Consider the following 18,718-nt stretch of genomic DNA (forward strand, 5'->3'; position numbering starts at 1 on the left):
CCATAAACAATATATTAATGCAGATTTTGATGCTCACAATTGATTGCATTTATGCATACTTTGAGGGTTGTTGGTGCTTAAAAAATCCAGAGCTTCGGGGCGCTACCCCGAACCCTGTTGGGGGGGCTTACAGTCGCCTAACATTTGCTGCCCAAACTTGCAACTAGAGAATACAGGCCTGATAATAAATCTAAAGAGATTTTAATAACTACGATAAACTTGATCAACAAAACATTTTACCTTAAATGTATTAAAATATGGTTTAATAGTTGACTCACAAAGTTACAAAAAATGAACAGTAAGAGAGTGGAACAATTGGTAAAACGCTAATAATTGCATATACATGTATGTATATATATATATAAAAGTTATATTGATACACATTAGTAAAAAAAGTGCTCAATGTTTAGAGTAAAAACAGAGCTGATATAAAACTATGTGTACTATGTGCTTATACAGCTTTACTGCTAGTAGAATTTTTTTTTTTTGACATTTTATCTGAAGTGTGCAAGCCTACCGCACGAATCTTTAAGTAATAAAATGTTTTAATTAAACTTATAGTTTTTTTAGTACACATAGTTTTATAAATATATAATTGGGCATATACTGATATACATGATGATCTCTCACAGCGTTTTAACACTGTGAGCGTAACATTATTCTTAAAGCCCAATTGCTAAACTTCAAATACTGGGCATTGGCTAAACTTTAAATACTGAGTATTGGCTAAACTTTAAATACTGAGTATTGGCTAAACTTTAAATACTGAGTATTGGCTAATATTTTAGCAAGGCTAACAATTACGTTGAAAAGGCTAATTCCGTCCCAATAAAGTTGTGCCCGTCCATACAATACTTTTATTGACTATATGAACATGACAACAGACAAAGAGTAAATCTTACTAACCGACTGGTTTCTTTGGAGCGGCAGCGGCGTTAACTTTGGTGATGCTAATACAGCGACAACTAGGTTGTCTAACGACGTTGCAAAAGTATAGGTTAATGCGCCAACCTTGGAACAGTACTTTCGACATTTTAGTTGACACTCCACTATAATGTATAAAAGTAGTAAACTACCCACAAAATATATTAATGTTAATGTATGTTGCATGAAGAAAGCAAGACCTATTATTACACTACATTCATTTTTCGCAAAAGTGTTTTGAGATAGCAAACTTACGATATATGTAGGTTATACAGTGTTTAGAAAATTTAAATCTGTCAATTGCTACCTGCATCGTAACATTTTAGACTGAATTGCCGTGGTTTCATAGATTACTCCCATAAAAACGAATGGACGCGCACGCGAAGATATGCGTATCGTCGAGTCTATAAGCTCATTTTTCCGCTACTAATTTGTAACCATCTTGGGGAAGTATACAGCGATCTATGTCGATGGAAGCTCTTTAGCTAAAGAGATTTCAACACATCTTTTTCTTAGCCTCTGTTTTAAGCAAATCACCATTTTCCGCGAACCATTTTAAGACAATTACGCACGAAATTTCGATATCTGCAGGGATCTTTACCTAACGCTTTACAGGTTATTTCTATCTAGCTTCGTGATATCTGTGTCTCGCGTAATCAGCAAGTTCATATATTAAGGGTAAGGAAAGGTTCTCAATAATAAAACAACTACCAAAAAAATCTAAACATGAACTTCAATAAAGACGTACATGGGTCTGTCCATAATCACCGCTGCAACGGTTAGAGAAGTTTTTTGCATGTAGTTGCTTATTAAGAGTCCTTTGAACTTATTAAATGCTATATTCTGATAGAGCTTGCAATTATCTATGAAATGATATATTGGTTATGTGCACAACTCGTTTAGTTTCTTCAAACATTTCAAAAACGTGTGTCACTTTTGCAACGTCAGATAATAGCGCTTTTAAAAGTTACTTTAGCTATTTAAAAAACTCTGTGATTTATGATACACCACAATTGTCTTGTTTAGTTATTATGTTTAGAACACGCATAGCTACATAGAAACCATGTCACATAGTGATATATGTCAAGATGAAGGTAAATTACAAGCCTTAACATTTGTCACCGTTGCAACAGCTTCTTGTCACCGTTGCAACCATACCTGCCAACTCTCACGCATTAGGCGTGAGACTCACGCAATCACCCCAAAGAAAAAATGAAAATGCGTGAGATTTTTGCCCCAATTTCCACAATTTTACATATATACTATCATTGATACATCAATTGCCCCAAAACCAAATCTCACGCGTTGCCCCACTCTTGGGTTGGCAGGTCTGGTTGCAACTCGTTTGAGTTTTGAAGGGAACTAGTGCTATAGATTATGTTTTAATGCATATGATTTATTGATGTGATAAAATAAAATGAAATTATTAATTTAAACATAATTAACATAGAGTAAAAACTAACAAACATAATTGTGATGTGCTAACTAAAATCGAGAGTTTATATATACACATACATTCAGCAGTAATTATATTATCTAGAATTTAAAAAAAACATGAAGTACAGTGATATTGTTAGAAGTCTTTAAAATATGAAGTTTCCAAAAATATTGAATAGCTAAGAATACGACCTCATTCTGCTAGTGATAGGTCTTCTTTAAAGCAGTATTGCTCTCTCTTGTTTAGTGTCGGACAAGACAGTGACATGGTGATCTGGTCAATTGTCACCCATGAAATATCATTAGTTTTTACTTTAAAAGTGTTAGCACTAGAACTTGCCCGCTTTAAAAACTGAATCTCATAATCTTCACCGTCTACCCCTCTAACCAACCCTACATAGTTTTTGAAGGCCTTATTCCTGCTATTTCGTTAAAACCAAGTCGGCTACTTTCATCTTGGAAATTTTCTGGTTATTACCACCTTCATCATTGCGACTGCCATCATATGAACATGGTGAAGCAGGTTCAGCTTCAACACCATCTAGATGTACGAAAGAGTGTATTTTTGTGGTCAGAACTCTGGCTGACTCGACTATATGAAACAGAGTACTTGTTTGTTGCTTGCACATGATGTACTTGCTGAATACCTTTTAAGGCATGTATATGCAGCCAATGTTGATCTAAAAGTTCCCTCTCTTCAGAAATAGTAGTTATGTATTAGTAGTTAGTTGAGGCCATTAGCTAAATATATTTCCTTTGATCTTTGACTACTATGATATACTTGATAACTGGTACAATAAGTTAGTAGATAATGACCAAACAAACGCTTGCTGTAGGGAAGTTGCAACGGTGACACAATTATAAGAAAAGTTCACAAATTACAGTGAAGGTCTGCTTGTCAGCTTCAAATAGGTGTAAAACTAATTTAGGATCTTAAAAAATATTTCTTTGATGAATAATAACAGTGTGAGGCTAACTTTTTCATTTTTTTTCACTGGTGCAACAAAGAATATGCCTGCAGTATAGAGCGTGCCTGGTGAATATCAATATACATATAAAGTTTTGAATGGTTTTTATAGATAGTAGACAAGTCACGTAATACCATTACAACAGTTAATCATGGCTCAATATTCTAAACCCCTGTTGAATGATAATTTAGTTTCTAAAGATATTTTGTTTAAAATGTTACATAAAATACCCATGATCTAATAATGATTTTGTTATACATAGACATAGCATATCTTTTGGAGAGTCCCAGATTCCTACAATTTTAGGTGTTTATTATTGAATGCACAAAGTTATTTTTTAAAACCCCCTTTTTGAAAAATTCCTTCCAAATCTGTTTATTTATGGACAGACCCACATCACAAATGCGTCGCCTTCTTTAATTTCTGCAGGCCGCTAGTAAAAGTAACAGTTGTATCTGAATTCGCTTTTTGCATGCAATTGAAAAAGTGGCTAGGTGCACTCATTGAAAAGTTCAAGTTTCAAATATTTCTGTTTCATAAGCACACTCACAGGCTACAAACACAGGTTCTTCCGTAAGGAACGTTTCAATTTCCCTATTCATAACTGTAATACATATAACACACAGCATGATGCTCTATATGCTTTAAATTTCGCCGGAATACTGACACATTCTTCGCAAGTATCCTTTCTAATTTTTCAAGGGTGTAAATTGTATTTTAGCAACAGCTTTTGCCAAACCAACTCTACTAGGCCAATAATTGGCTAATTCCATGATATTTGGGTTTGGTCTAAAGACAGTTGTACAATTTTTAATCACAATCAGGTTTAAAGTGAAGGTGACGACAAGGTAACTTCGCATGTAGGGGGAGTGGGGCACATTACAATGCGGGGCACGTTGAAACACTCCTCAAATTTCTTGCTCCTCTTAAGTTGTTACCTCACTAACTAAAGAGTTTTCTAGGTCATCTTATGAGATATTTTGTTACATGAAATGAAACGAACAGCAATTTAGATGAGCCATGAATTTGTAAAGTCTATTGATAATTTTTTGTCCTTTTATTTTTATATCCAAATTTAAAGAATTGCATATCTTTTTTGTACTAATTCCATGTTAACAAAAGTCAGTGGAGGCAGCTATAAACATGTTCTCTTCACAATGCATCCACCAACTTGATGATGTTACATCACACTGAGTTGGGATGAGCATTCTGGTTACTCGGAGTCATTTGGGTTGAAGCACAGAGGGTAGGGGGCAAGTTGCAACACATTTTAATGATAGAATAGATGGGCAAGTTGCAACATGTCGCAATTGCCCCTCTATTCTTATAGAGGGAACAGTTTGGGTAGCATTGAAACTGCTGTTTGATACAAATCTCGAGGACGTAGCTAAAAGTTAATCCTCACGAGAAACCCCTAAATTTCTGGACAATATTGATATCATGGCCATAAATGCTAATATATAGAAAGAAAAGTTTGATAGTTATATCAACATGTATGTTTTGTTTTACTGTGGAAGATTGTTTGTTGTGTTGGTTGTTTTGAGGCATTTTGAAGTTCATAGCAAACTCTTTTCAAGTTTTTCTCACTCAGATAATTAGTGGAAATTTGAATTGTTTGGCTAAAAATAAATTCAAGAAAACACAATTCTAAAACTTGAATTTACTATGAAAATCAAGGATTTTTCTCCATGTCCCATACTGGCCCATAGGGTGTTTCAACGTACCCCCTACCGGGGTGCTTTGAATTTAGTAACTTAGTGCTTTTGTGATATTTTCCAAAGTATACAATCAATAGAATTGGTATTTGGCATACATACGGTATGTAAAACATATTTCTGCATCCTTTGTGATTATCTACATTATATTCCAATATTTTAAGAAACTGTTATACCCATAACTGCATTTTTTGTTGCAACGTACCCCACTCTCCCCTATGTTTTAGATGAAAAGTTACTCAACTTCTGTTGCACCCATTTTAAGCATTCGTTAGCTAGAGCATGTATTGTTTAGTTGTGGATAATTTGTGAAATGGTTTGCACCTAGTTGTCTTCTTTTCAAAACACGCCATGTTGACTGGTTTTATGTCGAATGTGAATGTTAAAGGTTGACTTGCAACAAAATTCACATTACAGTTATTTGGTATCAAAATATTCACCATGTTTTACTCTGCTGTGTTGTAGGTGCAAAATATGTGGAAATGTGATTACAAGCTCTTAAAAGCTCAAAAACGAAAAGCTGCCATTGATTGGAATCAGTTTATTTCTCTGACGTTGTCATTAAATTTGGTTATTGTTTTGTCACGTGATGTTCTCACGTAAATTGAAAGGCCAATAAAAGGCTCAATATAAAACTTCTCGTAGCACTAGTTTATGACAAACACTTGGGTTTTACCAAAGACCCCGTATCAAATATTGATGCTTGCTACTTTACAGTTTTGTTTTGGCTTGATCTAATCGTCTAGTCGTAATCTGATCATGTGACCCAATACTTCGCAAATAATTTCTGCAGCACTTTTCGATTACCACAGGTGACCAACAGGCTCGTCATGATTATCAGACAATGATATGTACTCCTTCGAGCTAAGGTTAAAAAATTAAACGAATTTTTACGGTAAGTTATAAGATATTAGTGCTAAAAGTGACAGCATTACAATGATGATAAAACAGACGCGTAAGAACAATAGACATGGTTTTATTGAATGCGTGAAGTATATTTGTGAAAATATTTTGACGAATGAGGTTGCATGAAAGTGTAAACAGAAACCATCTTGTACAACTACGTCCCATTTGAGCCGTTTTGGAGAGATATTCTAATCTACGGCGGTCTCGTGGTGGCAGCGATTAACTGTTCGTTTTTGAGCTTTTAAGAGCGTGTAAGCACATTTCCACATATTTTGCACCTACAACACAACAGAGTAAGACATGGTGAATCTTTTGATACCAAATAACTGTAATGAGAATTTTATTGCAAGTCAACCTTTAAGCATATGGTAGGCACTGAGGATGTTATTGCAGTACCATAATGGTGACAGAAGAAGAGGTGCTGAAATTTGGTCGGAAACTGGAGAAAGCATCAAAGGATGCATCAGTGAGTAGTTAAAGCATAATATGGCAGTGATATATTTATACTATGTCAATTTTTAAAGCTGAAGCTCATTGTTTGGTTAGTATTACCCTACAGGATGAATTTATTCGCGGAGTTATATTTCGCGAAAATTGTCTTTTCATGCATATTCGCGGATGAATTTATTTGTGGCTGAAAACTGCCACTCCCTAGGAAAAGTTAATTCTATTGCGGCTAGTAATAGAGTTATTCCTACGCATGCGCACACCGCGTGTTCCGGATTATATTTAGCTTACAACTGCGAGGCGATCATGCTAAGCTACAGTAAACAATTTTTGCTGCGTCCAGAGGTTTTCACGAATATTCATCGCTTTGGAGGCCTTTGATAAGCCAACAACTTGTGGTAAGTGATGAGTTTTTCACATTTACTAAATTAGTTGAATTTTAATTTGGTTCTTCGGTAAACAATACTTATTTTTTCCATCTTTCCCGCTTCATTATTTTAGTGTGAGAGAGATATTTCATCATACACCGAAGAACAATGATTGCAAGGGTGGTAGATGTCATTTTTAGAAGATCACCAATCATTCGGGGAGGTCTGGAAATTGAGGTTGAAGTGACCGCAGCTACTTACGAGAAGAATATATCTGTTTTTAGAAAAGGAACAAAAACGCCTTTACGAGCACAAATCTTTGGCCAACCGGCAGAACTTTGCAATAGTAAGCCACGAGGAGAGTTCTGATGATAACTTCCTTACCAGCCATGTAGTAGCAAGAGAATCGCCTTCAACATCTACCCAAGACTGTGACAGCGACAGAGCTGCTATTACCAAAATAACTAGTCAGAAAGCACCATTACATGCTAGTATTCACATATCAAGAGTACCAGTTTAATTTTATTGCTAGACAACGGCCATATGGACTAAACTGTTTATATTTACTCCATTCATCGTTGGTAAAATTTTATTTGTATTTGAAATATTTTATTTGTACACTCAAGTTTGTAATAAATTATAATATATCTATACATGAAATAAAATATATAATTTAATCACGTTTGCTGCAGCGATATCAAGGAGTTGTAGTCGATGAAGGGGTCTAGGTTGACTGGTTGCTTCTCTGCCAATATTCCTGCCTTGATGAATATTACTACTTGTCTCTAGTTGTCGTAATCGAAGTAGGTTGTTTCATTCTCAATCTGCAGTAAACACAAAAAAGAAAAAATATTAACGAGTATTAAGGAAGTACAAAAACAATAGCTGAAGTATTTAATGAAAGCGATCAGTTTTTAAACAAAAGAATTAACTAATGCAGTTGATTATGAAAAAACGTATCTGCACTGCAAATCAAATACATACCATAATGTCCAGATCAGAATCATGATCGTCCTCGACTTCGGTATTAGAGATTGATGGAGTTGATTTCAATGTAAAAAGACTAAGAGAGATTTTTTGCGATGCTGAAGCTGTGTAGTTGTTACTAGTTAGATGGTAGGAGATTATTTATTCTGCATGTGAACACTGATAATAAAGAAGTAGCCATTGCCGTTGTAACGAGCGCAACTGTCTATATTTATTTGACGTCCTTTAACACAAAACCCGGAGGCACACAACTCCTAGTATTATACAATGCAGTGTAAAATAACACGAATATAGCACATCTCCTTTCCTAAGTATGTTTGAAGCAATGAGTAAAACAGATAATGCTTTTGAAATGAGTAAAACCAAACATGAGTAACAAAGTGATATGACTAACATGACTAGCAAGGGAAATGCACTGAGTACTGTAAGCAACTAGCTACAAAATGAATAACATATAAAAGCTATAATCTGACTGACTGGCGATGCCTAGCATTCTTCAATCAGTCGACGTTGATTGTACGACGTGGTCTCGAAGTCGTAGGCGTGCTATCCATACTTTGGGCACAACCTGAGAAAGAACTGTGTGAATCCGGATTGTCAGGTATTGAATTGTCAGTATTGGGCGGCGAGTCAATAAGTGCTGTTCGGTTTTGGCGAATCTCGCTGCCTGCAGATACTATGTACTTGCAGTTAGGTAACACCTCTTTCACTTGTCCATATCGTTGTAAATCATGTACAAATACGGGGCTACCTTTTCATAGGGTAGGCAACTCTTTAACCTGTTGTGATCGGTCATGTCGATCTTTCATTTTCACCTTGTATTCCTCATTGACAGACTGGAACGCTTTGTGATCTACCTGGCTGATTGTGTGATAGTGAATTTGAGCAACCTGTGTACGAAGACTACGGTTCATTAGCAACTCAGCGGGCGATCTTCCTCCATGTATCGGCGATGTACGATAAGCTAGAAGTCCTAGCTACAAATCTCCAGGTTTCTGAAGTATGGACTTTATAGTCTTAACCATTCGTTCTGCAGCACCGTTGGCTCTGGGATACATAGGCGATGAAGTCACACTTTGAAACTTGTAGATTTTTGCAAAGTCTCTAAAATCTTGTGAAGAATATTGTGGTCCATTATCAGACAGAACCATTTCGGGTACTCCGTGCCTGGCAAAAATGCTTTTCATCTGGTTGATTACACTTTTGCTGCTTTCATTGGGTAGTAGGGCTACCTCTGGGTATCGAGAGTAGTAGTTAGTCACGAGTAGATAAGGCTTTCTATTGTGATAAAATAAGTCGGTGCCTACTATCTGCCATGGTCGGCTAGGAGTGGCTGTAGGTAGTAAAGGTTCTTTAGTGACAGGAGCGGTCTCTTTACATACCCTGCAGTTTTTAATCATTTCCTCTATCTCTTGTGCCATGTTTGGCCACCAAACGCATCGACGTGCTCTCTCGGTACATTTATTTAATCCTAAATGCCTTTCATGCAGGTTGGCTAAAGTTTCCAGACAATCTGTTTGTGGAATAATTATGCGGTTTTGATAAGTCAACAAATCATTGCACAGCGTAATATACCCTCTGCTTTCTAAGTATGGTTTAATTATGGAATCGATATTGGACAAATAGTGTGGCCACCCAGAGTTTAGATACTTCTTGACCTGGCACATCACTTCGTCCGCTTCTTGAGACAGCCTAAGCTTTTCGACCTGCATATCTGTGCTTGGCATGAGCATAGCTTGACGAGAATACGTGTGTACTTCTTCTACAAATAGAGTATCATTTTCTGTGGGAATGGCGCACGAGTATCTCGACACTGCATCAGCAGAAACATTCTCCTTACCGGGAATATGCTTTATCTGGCATTTAAAACGTATTAGTCTTAGCCTGAATCGTTGTATTCGAGCTGGCAGTTTACTGATTTCCTGATCTCCAAGCAGTGACACTAAAGGTTTGTGGTCGGTCTCTATAGTAAGGTCAAGTATACCAATGATATATCGAGCAAACCTTTCTGCGGCCCAAGTAACTCTCAATGCCTCCTTCTCTATTACGGCATATTTACGTTCAGTTTCGGACAGAGATCGGCTTGCGGCAGCTACTAGTCGCCGGGTGCCATCTGACTGTTTCTGACTCAAGACAGCTCCTAACCTGTAGTCGGACGCATCCGTTGACAAATATGTTTCTTTATTTGGGTCATACGGGGCAAGAATCGGTGTAGATTTAAACTCCTCTTTGAGACGATCAAACGCTTTTTGCTGGGAATCATTCCATATCCAACAACTCTTTTTGCACAAGAGCTCTCGGAGCGGTTGGCTGATATGCGCTACAGCAGAACTAAACTTGCCATATTGGTTGACTATGCCTAGGAAGCTCCTAACAGCTTGTACACACGTTGGTGTCGGAAAGTCAAGCAATGCAGATATTCTTTCACCTGCGTGAATACCACTAGCATCAATGCGATACCCTAAATACTCTACTGACGTTTTCTTTAGAGCACACTTGGCATGATTTAACGTTAGACCAGCGTCGTGCATGCGGCGTAGCACTTGCGATAAACGGGATTTATGTTCTCTCTCGTCATTACCCATCACTAATACATCATCCATATGTACTACGACACCTGCGATCCTTTGTAATATTTTTGTCATTTCTCTGCAGAATGTCTCTGGAGCTGATTTTAGTCCAAATGGCAATTTACGGTAGTAGAAACGTCCAGATGGTGTCAAGAAAGTGGTGAGATGTTGGGATTTGGCAGACAATGGTATTTGCCAAAATCCGCAGTTGGCATCTAGTTTTGAAAATATGTGACCACCATTAAGTTTTGACAGGCTGTCCTCGACGGTTGCCATGGGAAAAACTTCACGTTGTACGTACTTATTTAGCTGCGTAAAGTTTGTACAGATACGAACACTGCCTGTTTAGGTACAACGACCATCGGTGTACACCATTCCGTAGGCTGTTTCGCTTCTACAATAACGCCTAAAGATTTCATACGCTCTAACTCTAACTTAGTTTTGTCAAGTAATGGAAAGGGTACGGCTAGTGGCACGAATATGCTGTACGGCTTGGCATCGTCAGTCAGTCTGATCTCACATTCAGTCTTTACAGCTCCTAGACCCTGAAAAAGTCTTATCAACAAAATTATCAACACCATTCGCAAAATCATCAACATTATCAACATTACAGGCAAGCAAACCAAGACTTTGACATACAAATTTGCTCAATAGGTTCACATCTTGATTACGCACAGCGTAAATTGTTTCTGATATAGATTTGTTACCATGTATAAGAATTGCATCAGTTTGACCAATACAAGGTATTTCTAAGTTACCAGGACCTCTTAGTCTCTTAGTTTTGGGCTGCAATGGAGCGAATATAGCATTTGGTCCACACACAGTTGCTGCAGCACCAGAATCTAGTTTAAATGTTGCTGTGTTGGTATGTCCCTGTATGTCAATGGCTAGTTTGGCCATCCATGGTTTACTACCATATCTATCGCTGTTCTTGATTTCTCCAGTAAACAGCTCGACTTCAGTCACAGATTTTCCAGAAAAGCACATTTGCTTCCATTGGCCTCTCTTGCCACATGCAGTACAAGTAGATCTCAATGCTGGGCAGGAGTCTCTGGAATGTGGGGCTTTTCCACAGCGTTTACATCGGTCTTTAGGGATAGATGAGGCAACCCTATTATTTGCAGAAGTGTTGTCAAAGCTATTGGCGTGTCCTTGGGTTGTCGGCCTGTGTCTAACATTACCAGTATTCGATGATTTGTGTCCTTTTAAGTAAGAGTTTCGGTTTGAGCTAGATGTGTCATTCTTTCGGCTATGTTGTGGCTGTCGTGAACTGAATCTGTTGGCATGTACATCTACAGCTGATCCCCTGACTACTGACTGTGCTTGTTTAGCTGATTCAAAGCGTCTAGCTACCATCACTGCGTCATCTAGCGTCAGATCTGCATCGGCTTGTAGTTTTTCACTCAACTTGTCTTCAGTAACGCCCACTACTAATCTGTCACGTATTAGCTCTTCCCGTAGATCTCTATAGTCACAAAACTCGGCTTGGCGGTATAGATTGTGAATAAACACATCTATAGAATCACTTCCTTGTGTCAGTTTGTTGAATTTAGCTCTCTCAACAATGAGATTTCTCCTAACTCCGAAGTATTCATTGAATGCATCGATCACAGAATCGTAGTCAGTTTCTTCTATTCCACGGCTAAGCACTACATCCTCTACTTGCTCCCCTAACGTATAAATAAGAGTGTTAATCTGTTCACGCTGAGGTCTAGTATCCAAACCGCTCGCTTCTCTATACCTCCTCCATCTACTATACCATCTGGTTCAACCGGCAGGTTCGGCAAAATCAAATTTGTCAGGTGGGTACAGCTTGAGTGCAGAATAATGCACTCTTAATGGCTCCACCGTTTGTTCATCGGCATCACCGGCTTCCCCCTCTTCGTCAGACATAATACAAACACCGCTGCCACCATGTGTAGTTGTTACTAGTTAGATGGTAGGAGATTATTTATTCTGCACGTGAACACTGATAATAAAGAAGTAGCCATTGCCGTTGTAACGAGCGCAACTGTCTATATTTATTTGACGTCCTTTAACACAAAACTCGGAGGTACACAACTCCTAGTATTATACAATGCAGTGTAAAATAACACGAATATAGCACAGAAGCCATGCCGAATAACTTGTGAAAACCTTGAATAATTTTATAAAGTTTGACGCAATGGCAATAAAGCTCGAAGCCTGGCGATGATTTTAAAGAAGTTTTGGAACTCGGCTACGTTTAGTACTTCTGCCTAGCGGCTATTCTCGCGATGACGCCATTCTGCATATCTTGTGACAACCTCGAATAATTTTGTAAATAAATGTGATGCATTGGCAATGATGTTAGCTCAAAGCTCAGGCAATGACTTTAAGAATGTTTTGGAACTCAATTGCGTTTAGTATTTATATTAAAAACTAGGCTAGCGACTAGTTTTCAATTTGATGCAGTAGTTATTCTCTCTTGTGATTAAAAATAGAGCTAATTATTCACGGAATTTAATAATTCGCGAGATTGACTGTTCGCGAAATTGCGAATTTTTATGACCAACGAATATTTTCATCCTGTAGGGTAGTTTTAATGATGATACAAAGAGATGAGTTTGGAATAAAATAATTTTCATAATCTGTACTCCGATGAATGAGACTTACCTCAATAGCTTTAAGAAACATACAGTCAAACCTTAACTTACAATGTTAGTATTCGAAACGCATTGGCTTTCATATTATCGAGTTTATTTAAATATTAAACAAACAGCACATGGAATCAAATCTTAGCATATAATCTCCTGTTTATACAAATCTTCCAACACAACTCTTAAAATGTGAACAAATAAGTGTTTTTATATTTGAAATAATTTCTAACATACATTGTCTGAAATATCTTGCAACATAATTTTTTAAATAATAAAAATTTAAAAAATTAAAAAACTGCGTATTAAAGTAAAAAATATATATGAATTAAGCTAATTTTAACTATAGCTGTTGTAAATTAGAATAAGATTGACTGCATATTACTCTCACTCGCTCTACTGCTAAACGTATGTACTGCCAAGTCTACACTTCTGTTCACATTTCTCTAAGATAGAGAAAAATAACAATATTCTTTGCTGGTTTTGACTTTATTAATTTAGTTTTTACATAATACAGTTATATGCAGTTCAGGTTTTTGGATTTATTTTAATAGTTTTATATAATGCAATTGTTTATTACATACATTTAGTTGATATAACATAAATATTTTAGACTCTGGAATTAAGCAAACACATACATGTATTTTTCTAAAGAATAGTTGCTCCTACATACATGCAAATATGCGGTTTTGAAGCAAATATCATAAGATTAACTCCATATGTTGAGGTTTGATTGTGTTAGCACATGCAGTCATGTAATATATTGGTTTTATTGTAATCGTATGAAAATAGTGTATTTAGTGATATGTATATAGCAGCATGCAATTAATTAAACTAGTGTTCTCATAGTTTTAATTATCTGAGCTGTGTTTCAGTTTCATGTTTTGTGGCTGTGATTTCAGGTGAATGCCTTGGACATACTGCAGGCGTTAGAAGCATCTAAAATAACCCTCGATGTGTTGACGAGAACTAAAATTGGTGTAATAGTCAATAACTTTAGAAAATCAGCCAATTCAACACCTGAGACTGTTTCTCTTTCAAAACAGTTGATTAAAAACTGGAAGAAGCTGTTACCCGCAGGTTGGTTGTCTTGCATGAATTTGTGCCATTATATCAGCGATAGTAATAATGATTAATAATATAACAATAACAAATAAAGAACAGAGCTCTGCCTATATCGGATATTGGTTATAAAGCTTATATCAGATATTGGCCTAGATCGGTGATGATTCGAATATCTGAAACAAATTCCCTTTTGTAGCGATTTGAGTCAATCCTAATTTGATTTAACCTGAACAAGTGCAAAAGGGATTTAGGATTTGATTTGAAAAACAATTTTGGTTTGATTGTTAACGAAAATTGTTAATGGACTTTTTTCTTGCAATCTTATGGAAGATCATTTCTTGGTTATAAAGCAGAAGTACGTGTTATTCCAAACAACTTCGCCCTAGTGAAATTATTATCAAAGACATTTTGGGTAATATCATACAGGTATTACACTACCCAGCCTATTGTTAGTTACTGCTGTGTCAACAATATTTTGAAGCCGTAGATGCTTTGCTGACAAGAATTAATCGAAAAATGGCAGACAGTAATTGTATGAATATTGTCTCTCTTAACCATTAGATGACCTTGCCTTTTGCTATTTTCTATATTTCTGTAAGATTTTTATATGGTAACTTTTGATTAATTTGTGATTTACAGCTATTTGATTTGATGATAACAATAATAGTAATGGAGCTAGTTAGAATATGCGTAATCGTTCTATAGTAGTGACTATATTATGAACATTTTTAGGGTTACTATATTTAGAACAGTCGAATCACATTATATACATATTATACAATTCTTCACGCTGACAAAATAAAGTAGGATGAAGGCTACTAGCTAAGCTTGCTTTCAGCATATTGTCAATATTTCCAACAAAATTTTTTGTAAAAGCGAATTTATAATGTGGTCAAGGTGAATTTTTCTATTGATCACATGGGTAACCTTATGCATGGTAACCTACCCTACTTTGTAGAGGTAGGGTAAGTTACCATAAGGTACCATGCAGAGGTAGGGTCGGTTACTATAGGTTACCATTCATCAAAACCATTCATTCATCAAGTGTGAAAACATCTAAGAATCATAACTCTGTTTTGCTTCTTATATGTTTTCATACTCAATAAGTTATCAAATATTTTCAAATCATTATTGAGTGGTTTCTTAGGTATCATTTGACATGAACAGGTAATTTGATTTCAATTAAATCAGTTTATAACTGATTTGATTTCAAACAAAAATTGTGATTTGGATACAGCTAAAAACATCAATACTATTTCTTGATGTTTGAACTGCATGTTTTTAACTAATCACATTGTCCTGGACAAAATATTCCGTTTTGAACATTGAAAATGGGTATTTTGGTTCAGACAAAATGAAACTTTTTTGGTCTCTGGTTTGCATATAAGTTTAGAAGAGTGTCTATGTATAGTTTAGAGTTGGTCCTATTCTATTTTGAGATGGCAGCAAAGCACCAGCGGATAATAAGAAATCGGAAACAAAAACTGAGGAGCCCACTAGATCGGCCTTACCGTCACACAGTCTTCCTCCAATGGGCAAAGACCCAGTAAGGTCTAAATGCGCACAGATGCTGGAGACCTCGTTGTTAGGTGATGCAAGTACGTACCTTACCTTTCTAATTGTTATATTATGTCATAAGATTAACTCTATGAACTGCAAACATTTTTTTGTATGAAAAATTACATCACGGAGATATTGTTAATGGTGAGTTTAACTGATCAATTTGTTGAAATCATTCAAATAACACGAAGCATGATATTGCAGTGCCTGACCAACATATACTGTGCAAAGCGATTCGCACCGTAGACATTGTTATCTATTTTAATGATCTGATGTTTTTTATGGCAATTCCTTTTATCAACATCTTTAGTTTATAGTTATCATGGTTGAGTTGCTGTGATCTCTCTCAGTTGTGTGGGTGTGCACAGATTCACACTTTGCATCATGTTCTCTGATGGATAATCAATTAACTTAACTTAAACGTATGGTAGGAAAATCAAGATCAATCAGTTTGAGGTCAAGGGTGAGTTGATCTGTAAGTTTTCAAAATTGTGTGAAATACTCAGAAATAAATGACATCATGACATTTTAGCTGCTGGAACATTCTTCATACTTCATTAAACTACTCACTACAACTTGGTGTAATTACATCTAAAACCTTTATTTGAACGCCACCCTTATTTCAATGTCACCTCTAATAGAATGTTGCTATAGGAGAAGCCACTTTGCCACTGAGACTCTGCCATCTTGCCATTCTTTGATCTTTACGAACCCATAATAAAAAGTGATCAGTAAAAAAATGCCCACAAAATCGTATTAATTATGACTCAATTTCATTAATAGCAATTAATTCTTTCATTGTTGCTGTAGTGGTTGCAATGGTTTTAGTGATGGTGTAGGTGAGAAGATCAATTGTCACAATCGATTTGGTTCAATATCTGACCTGAAGACTTAAAAGCGTTTTGATGAATAATGAAAATACTGTTCAGTAACACCCTGTGATGTAATAGCAGCCATTGTTATGGTGTATCGAAGTCCATGTTTTAATTCTAAAGCTTGACAGTTTTTTCTTTTAAACTTTGAAAGCGATTCCGTCGCTGTATAGCTGATAGCAGTATCTGGCTAATATGTTATAATCAAAGTAGTTAATTGTTTAACTCGGTCTGCAACTTCAACGAATATGAAAAGTAGTTTAGCAAAAATGCTGAGGCCGACGGCATTAATGTCGCTCCTCCCGAAGGAGAGTTCACAATATAGGTGGCATTATCGTTGCTTTCCCCGTAACAGCGTTGAATTTTCCCAAAGTTTTCCCAAAATTGTGATGAGTTAGTTGTCAAACACACTGCCACCCTCTATTTGAATGTCACCCCTAATAAAATTCCATTACAGTGAAGAGTTGAAAAATACAGCACCGTGGCGTTCAAATGGAGGTTTTACGGCATTTGCTTCTCTGTAGCTTTTTAGTGATATGATCTGCTTTAGTAGATTTCATCTATTGTGTAATTTTGTTTGTTATTGGAAGATGCTTTTTAAGGTTTTTATGTTTTGTTTGCATACTTGTTTCTGGTCTTAATAATGAGATTGACAAAAAAGCTGCCCCTTTTGTCTACCAACTTACCATGAGGTCTACTTAAAAACCATGTCTGTTTTCTTGATCTCTTTGCGTTGCCAGGAAACTAACAGGTTTCTGTTCAAATTGTTACCAGAACTTTTGCTTGTGATTCAGACTTACCCGAGGGAAGTGGTACACCAGCAATCATTGCCGTCTCTATCGAAGAAGAGATTTATAAAGAATTTAAATCTACTGACAGTAAATACAAAAACAAGGTTCGTAGTCGCGTATCGAATTTACGTGATAAGAACAACCCTCATTTACGGATCAATGTGCTTCTGGGTAGCATTACTCCCGAGAAATTGGTCAAGATGACACCAGAGGTGAGTTCCATAGGTGTTCCTAGTTCAACAAATGTTTATGCATTCGTTGTTGGGTATGAAAGTCGCTAGGAATCTGTCTGTAGAATCTGTCAGGGGAAAACTTGCGAACTGCTATACATGGAATGTCTTGCTCTATACATGGAATCTCTTGTCTGGAATGTCTTGTCTTGCCTCAAGTAATAGATAAAGATAATGCAGAAGCGTATTACCTCATTTACTCCTTCATAATCACGCAATCTTAGTCACCTAAGATTCTTTAGCAACTTTATCTGACAACTTTGTCATGCCTGCATTTATGTCAAAACCAGTTAAAGACCTTTTTAAGTTAAGACCTTTTTCCTGATAGGCTGTTGGAATGCTGATGGCTACATATTTCAATTGCTAGCTATGCAATACCGTATGGAAGCTTATCTAGCAAAATGTTACTTTTTTTTCCTTGTTAGTAAAACTAAAAGTGAAAATTTTGCTTGTGCTGTTTTTGTAATTAATAGTTTTGATACAAACAAAACAGAAATTCAATTGGTAAAATCTGATGATGTTCAATCTGTTGCAATAGCGATATAGTTTTGTTCAAATTGATAGACACCCGCTTACATGGAATGATAACGCACCCATAATAGTTATTGTTATAATGGAATTTTCTTCAAATGGTGGGAAACAGGGTTAGACTACAGGGTTAGACTTGGTGCTAGTGATCGACTTGCATTACTGCTCTCGTACAAGTGAATTTAATGTCGTTAGGAAATGGCCAGTGATGAAATGAAGAAAAAAAGAGATGAGTTCAACAAGGCAGCTATAAATGATGCGCAGCTTGCAGTATCCAGTGGTACAACTACAGATCTTCTCAAATGTGGCAAGTGTGGCAAACGTAACTGCACCTACAATCAGGTATGCCGTCTCACTATTCTGGCTTCTTCTATTTCATTCTATAAAAAGGAATATAGACACTCTTTGAATTGGTAACTACATGTAGTTACTTTTGCTATCATATTTGAATGTCAAGTTTAAGAAAAAAATGCAATTGTGTGAACAATTTGTTGCAGGTGCAGACCCGGTCTGCTGATGAACCCATGACAACCTTTTGTTTCTGCAATGAATGTGGTCATAGGTGGAAGTTCTGCTGAAACATTTTTCTGTTGACCTGTTGTATATATTTTCCCTACTCTGCTGATGGTCTGTGATAGAGATGACAGGGTATCAGCATCACTCAAAAATTACCTTTGATGTATTCGATCAGTTACTTGTATATGTGTTTTACAATTTTATAATTGATTTAGTCAT

At 36.3% G+C, this 18,718-nt stretch overlaps 1 protein-coding gene across 1 annotated transcript; it reads left to right on the forward strand.

Annotated features, from left to right (window-relative positions):
- Nucleotides 1-1,471: 1,471 nt before the first annotated feature.
- LOC137385402 (transcription elongation factor S-II-like) lies at nucleotides 1,472-18,614 on the forward strand. The gene is made up of 7 exons (XM_068071855.1): nucleotides 1,472-1,602; nucleotides 6,344-6,416; nucleotides 13,840-14,017; nucleotides 15,442-15,600; nucleotides 17,229-17,437; nucleotides 18,179-18,325; nucleotides 18,481-18,614. Exons 2-7 carry the CDS (start codon nucleotides 6,351-6,353, stop codon nucleotides 18,559-18,561), a joined length of 840 nt encoding a protein of 279 aa, XP_067927956.1. The 5' UTR covers nucleotides 1,472-1,602; nucleotides 6,344-6,350; the 3' UTR covers nucleotides 18,562-18,614.
- The last annotated feature ends 104 nt before the right edge of the window (nucleotides 18,615-18,718 follow it).

This window comes from Watersipora subatra, chromosome 1 (genome assembly GCF_963576615.1).
Source record: "Watersipora subatra chromosome 1, tzWatSuba1.1, whole genome shotgun sequence".
Taxonomy (NCBI): domain Eukaryota; kingdom Metazoa; phylum Bryozoa; class Gymnolaemata; order Cheilostomatida; family Watersiporidae; genus Watersipora; species Watersipora subatra.

Excerpts from the sequence above, each read along its gene's own strand:
- LOC137385402 (XM_068071855.1), top strand. The coding sequence starts at position 6,351 with ATGGTGACAGAAGAAGAGGTGCTGAAATTTGGTCGGAAACTGGAGAAA. Across the intron at positions 6,417-13,839 it reads AAGCATCAAAGGATGCATCA|GTGAATGCCTTGGACATACT; the intron begins GTGAGTAGTTAA and ends CTGTGATTTCAG. Across the intron at positions 17,438-18,178 it reads TGGTCAAGATGACACCAGAG|GAAATGGCCAGTGATGAAAT; the intron begins GTGAGTTCCATA and ends TAATGTCGTTAG.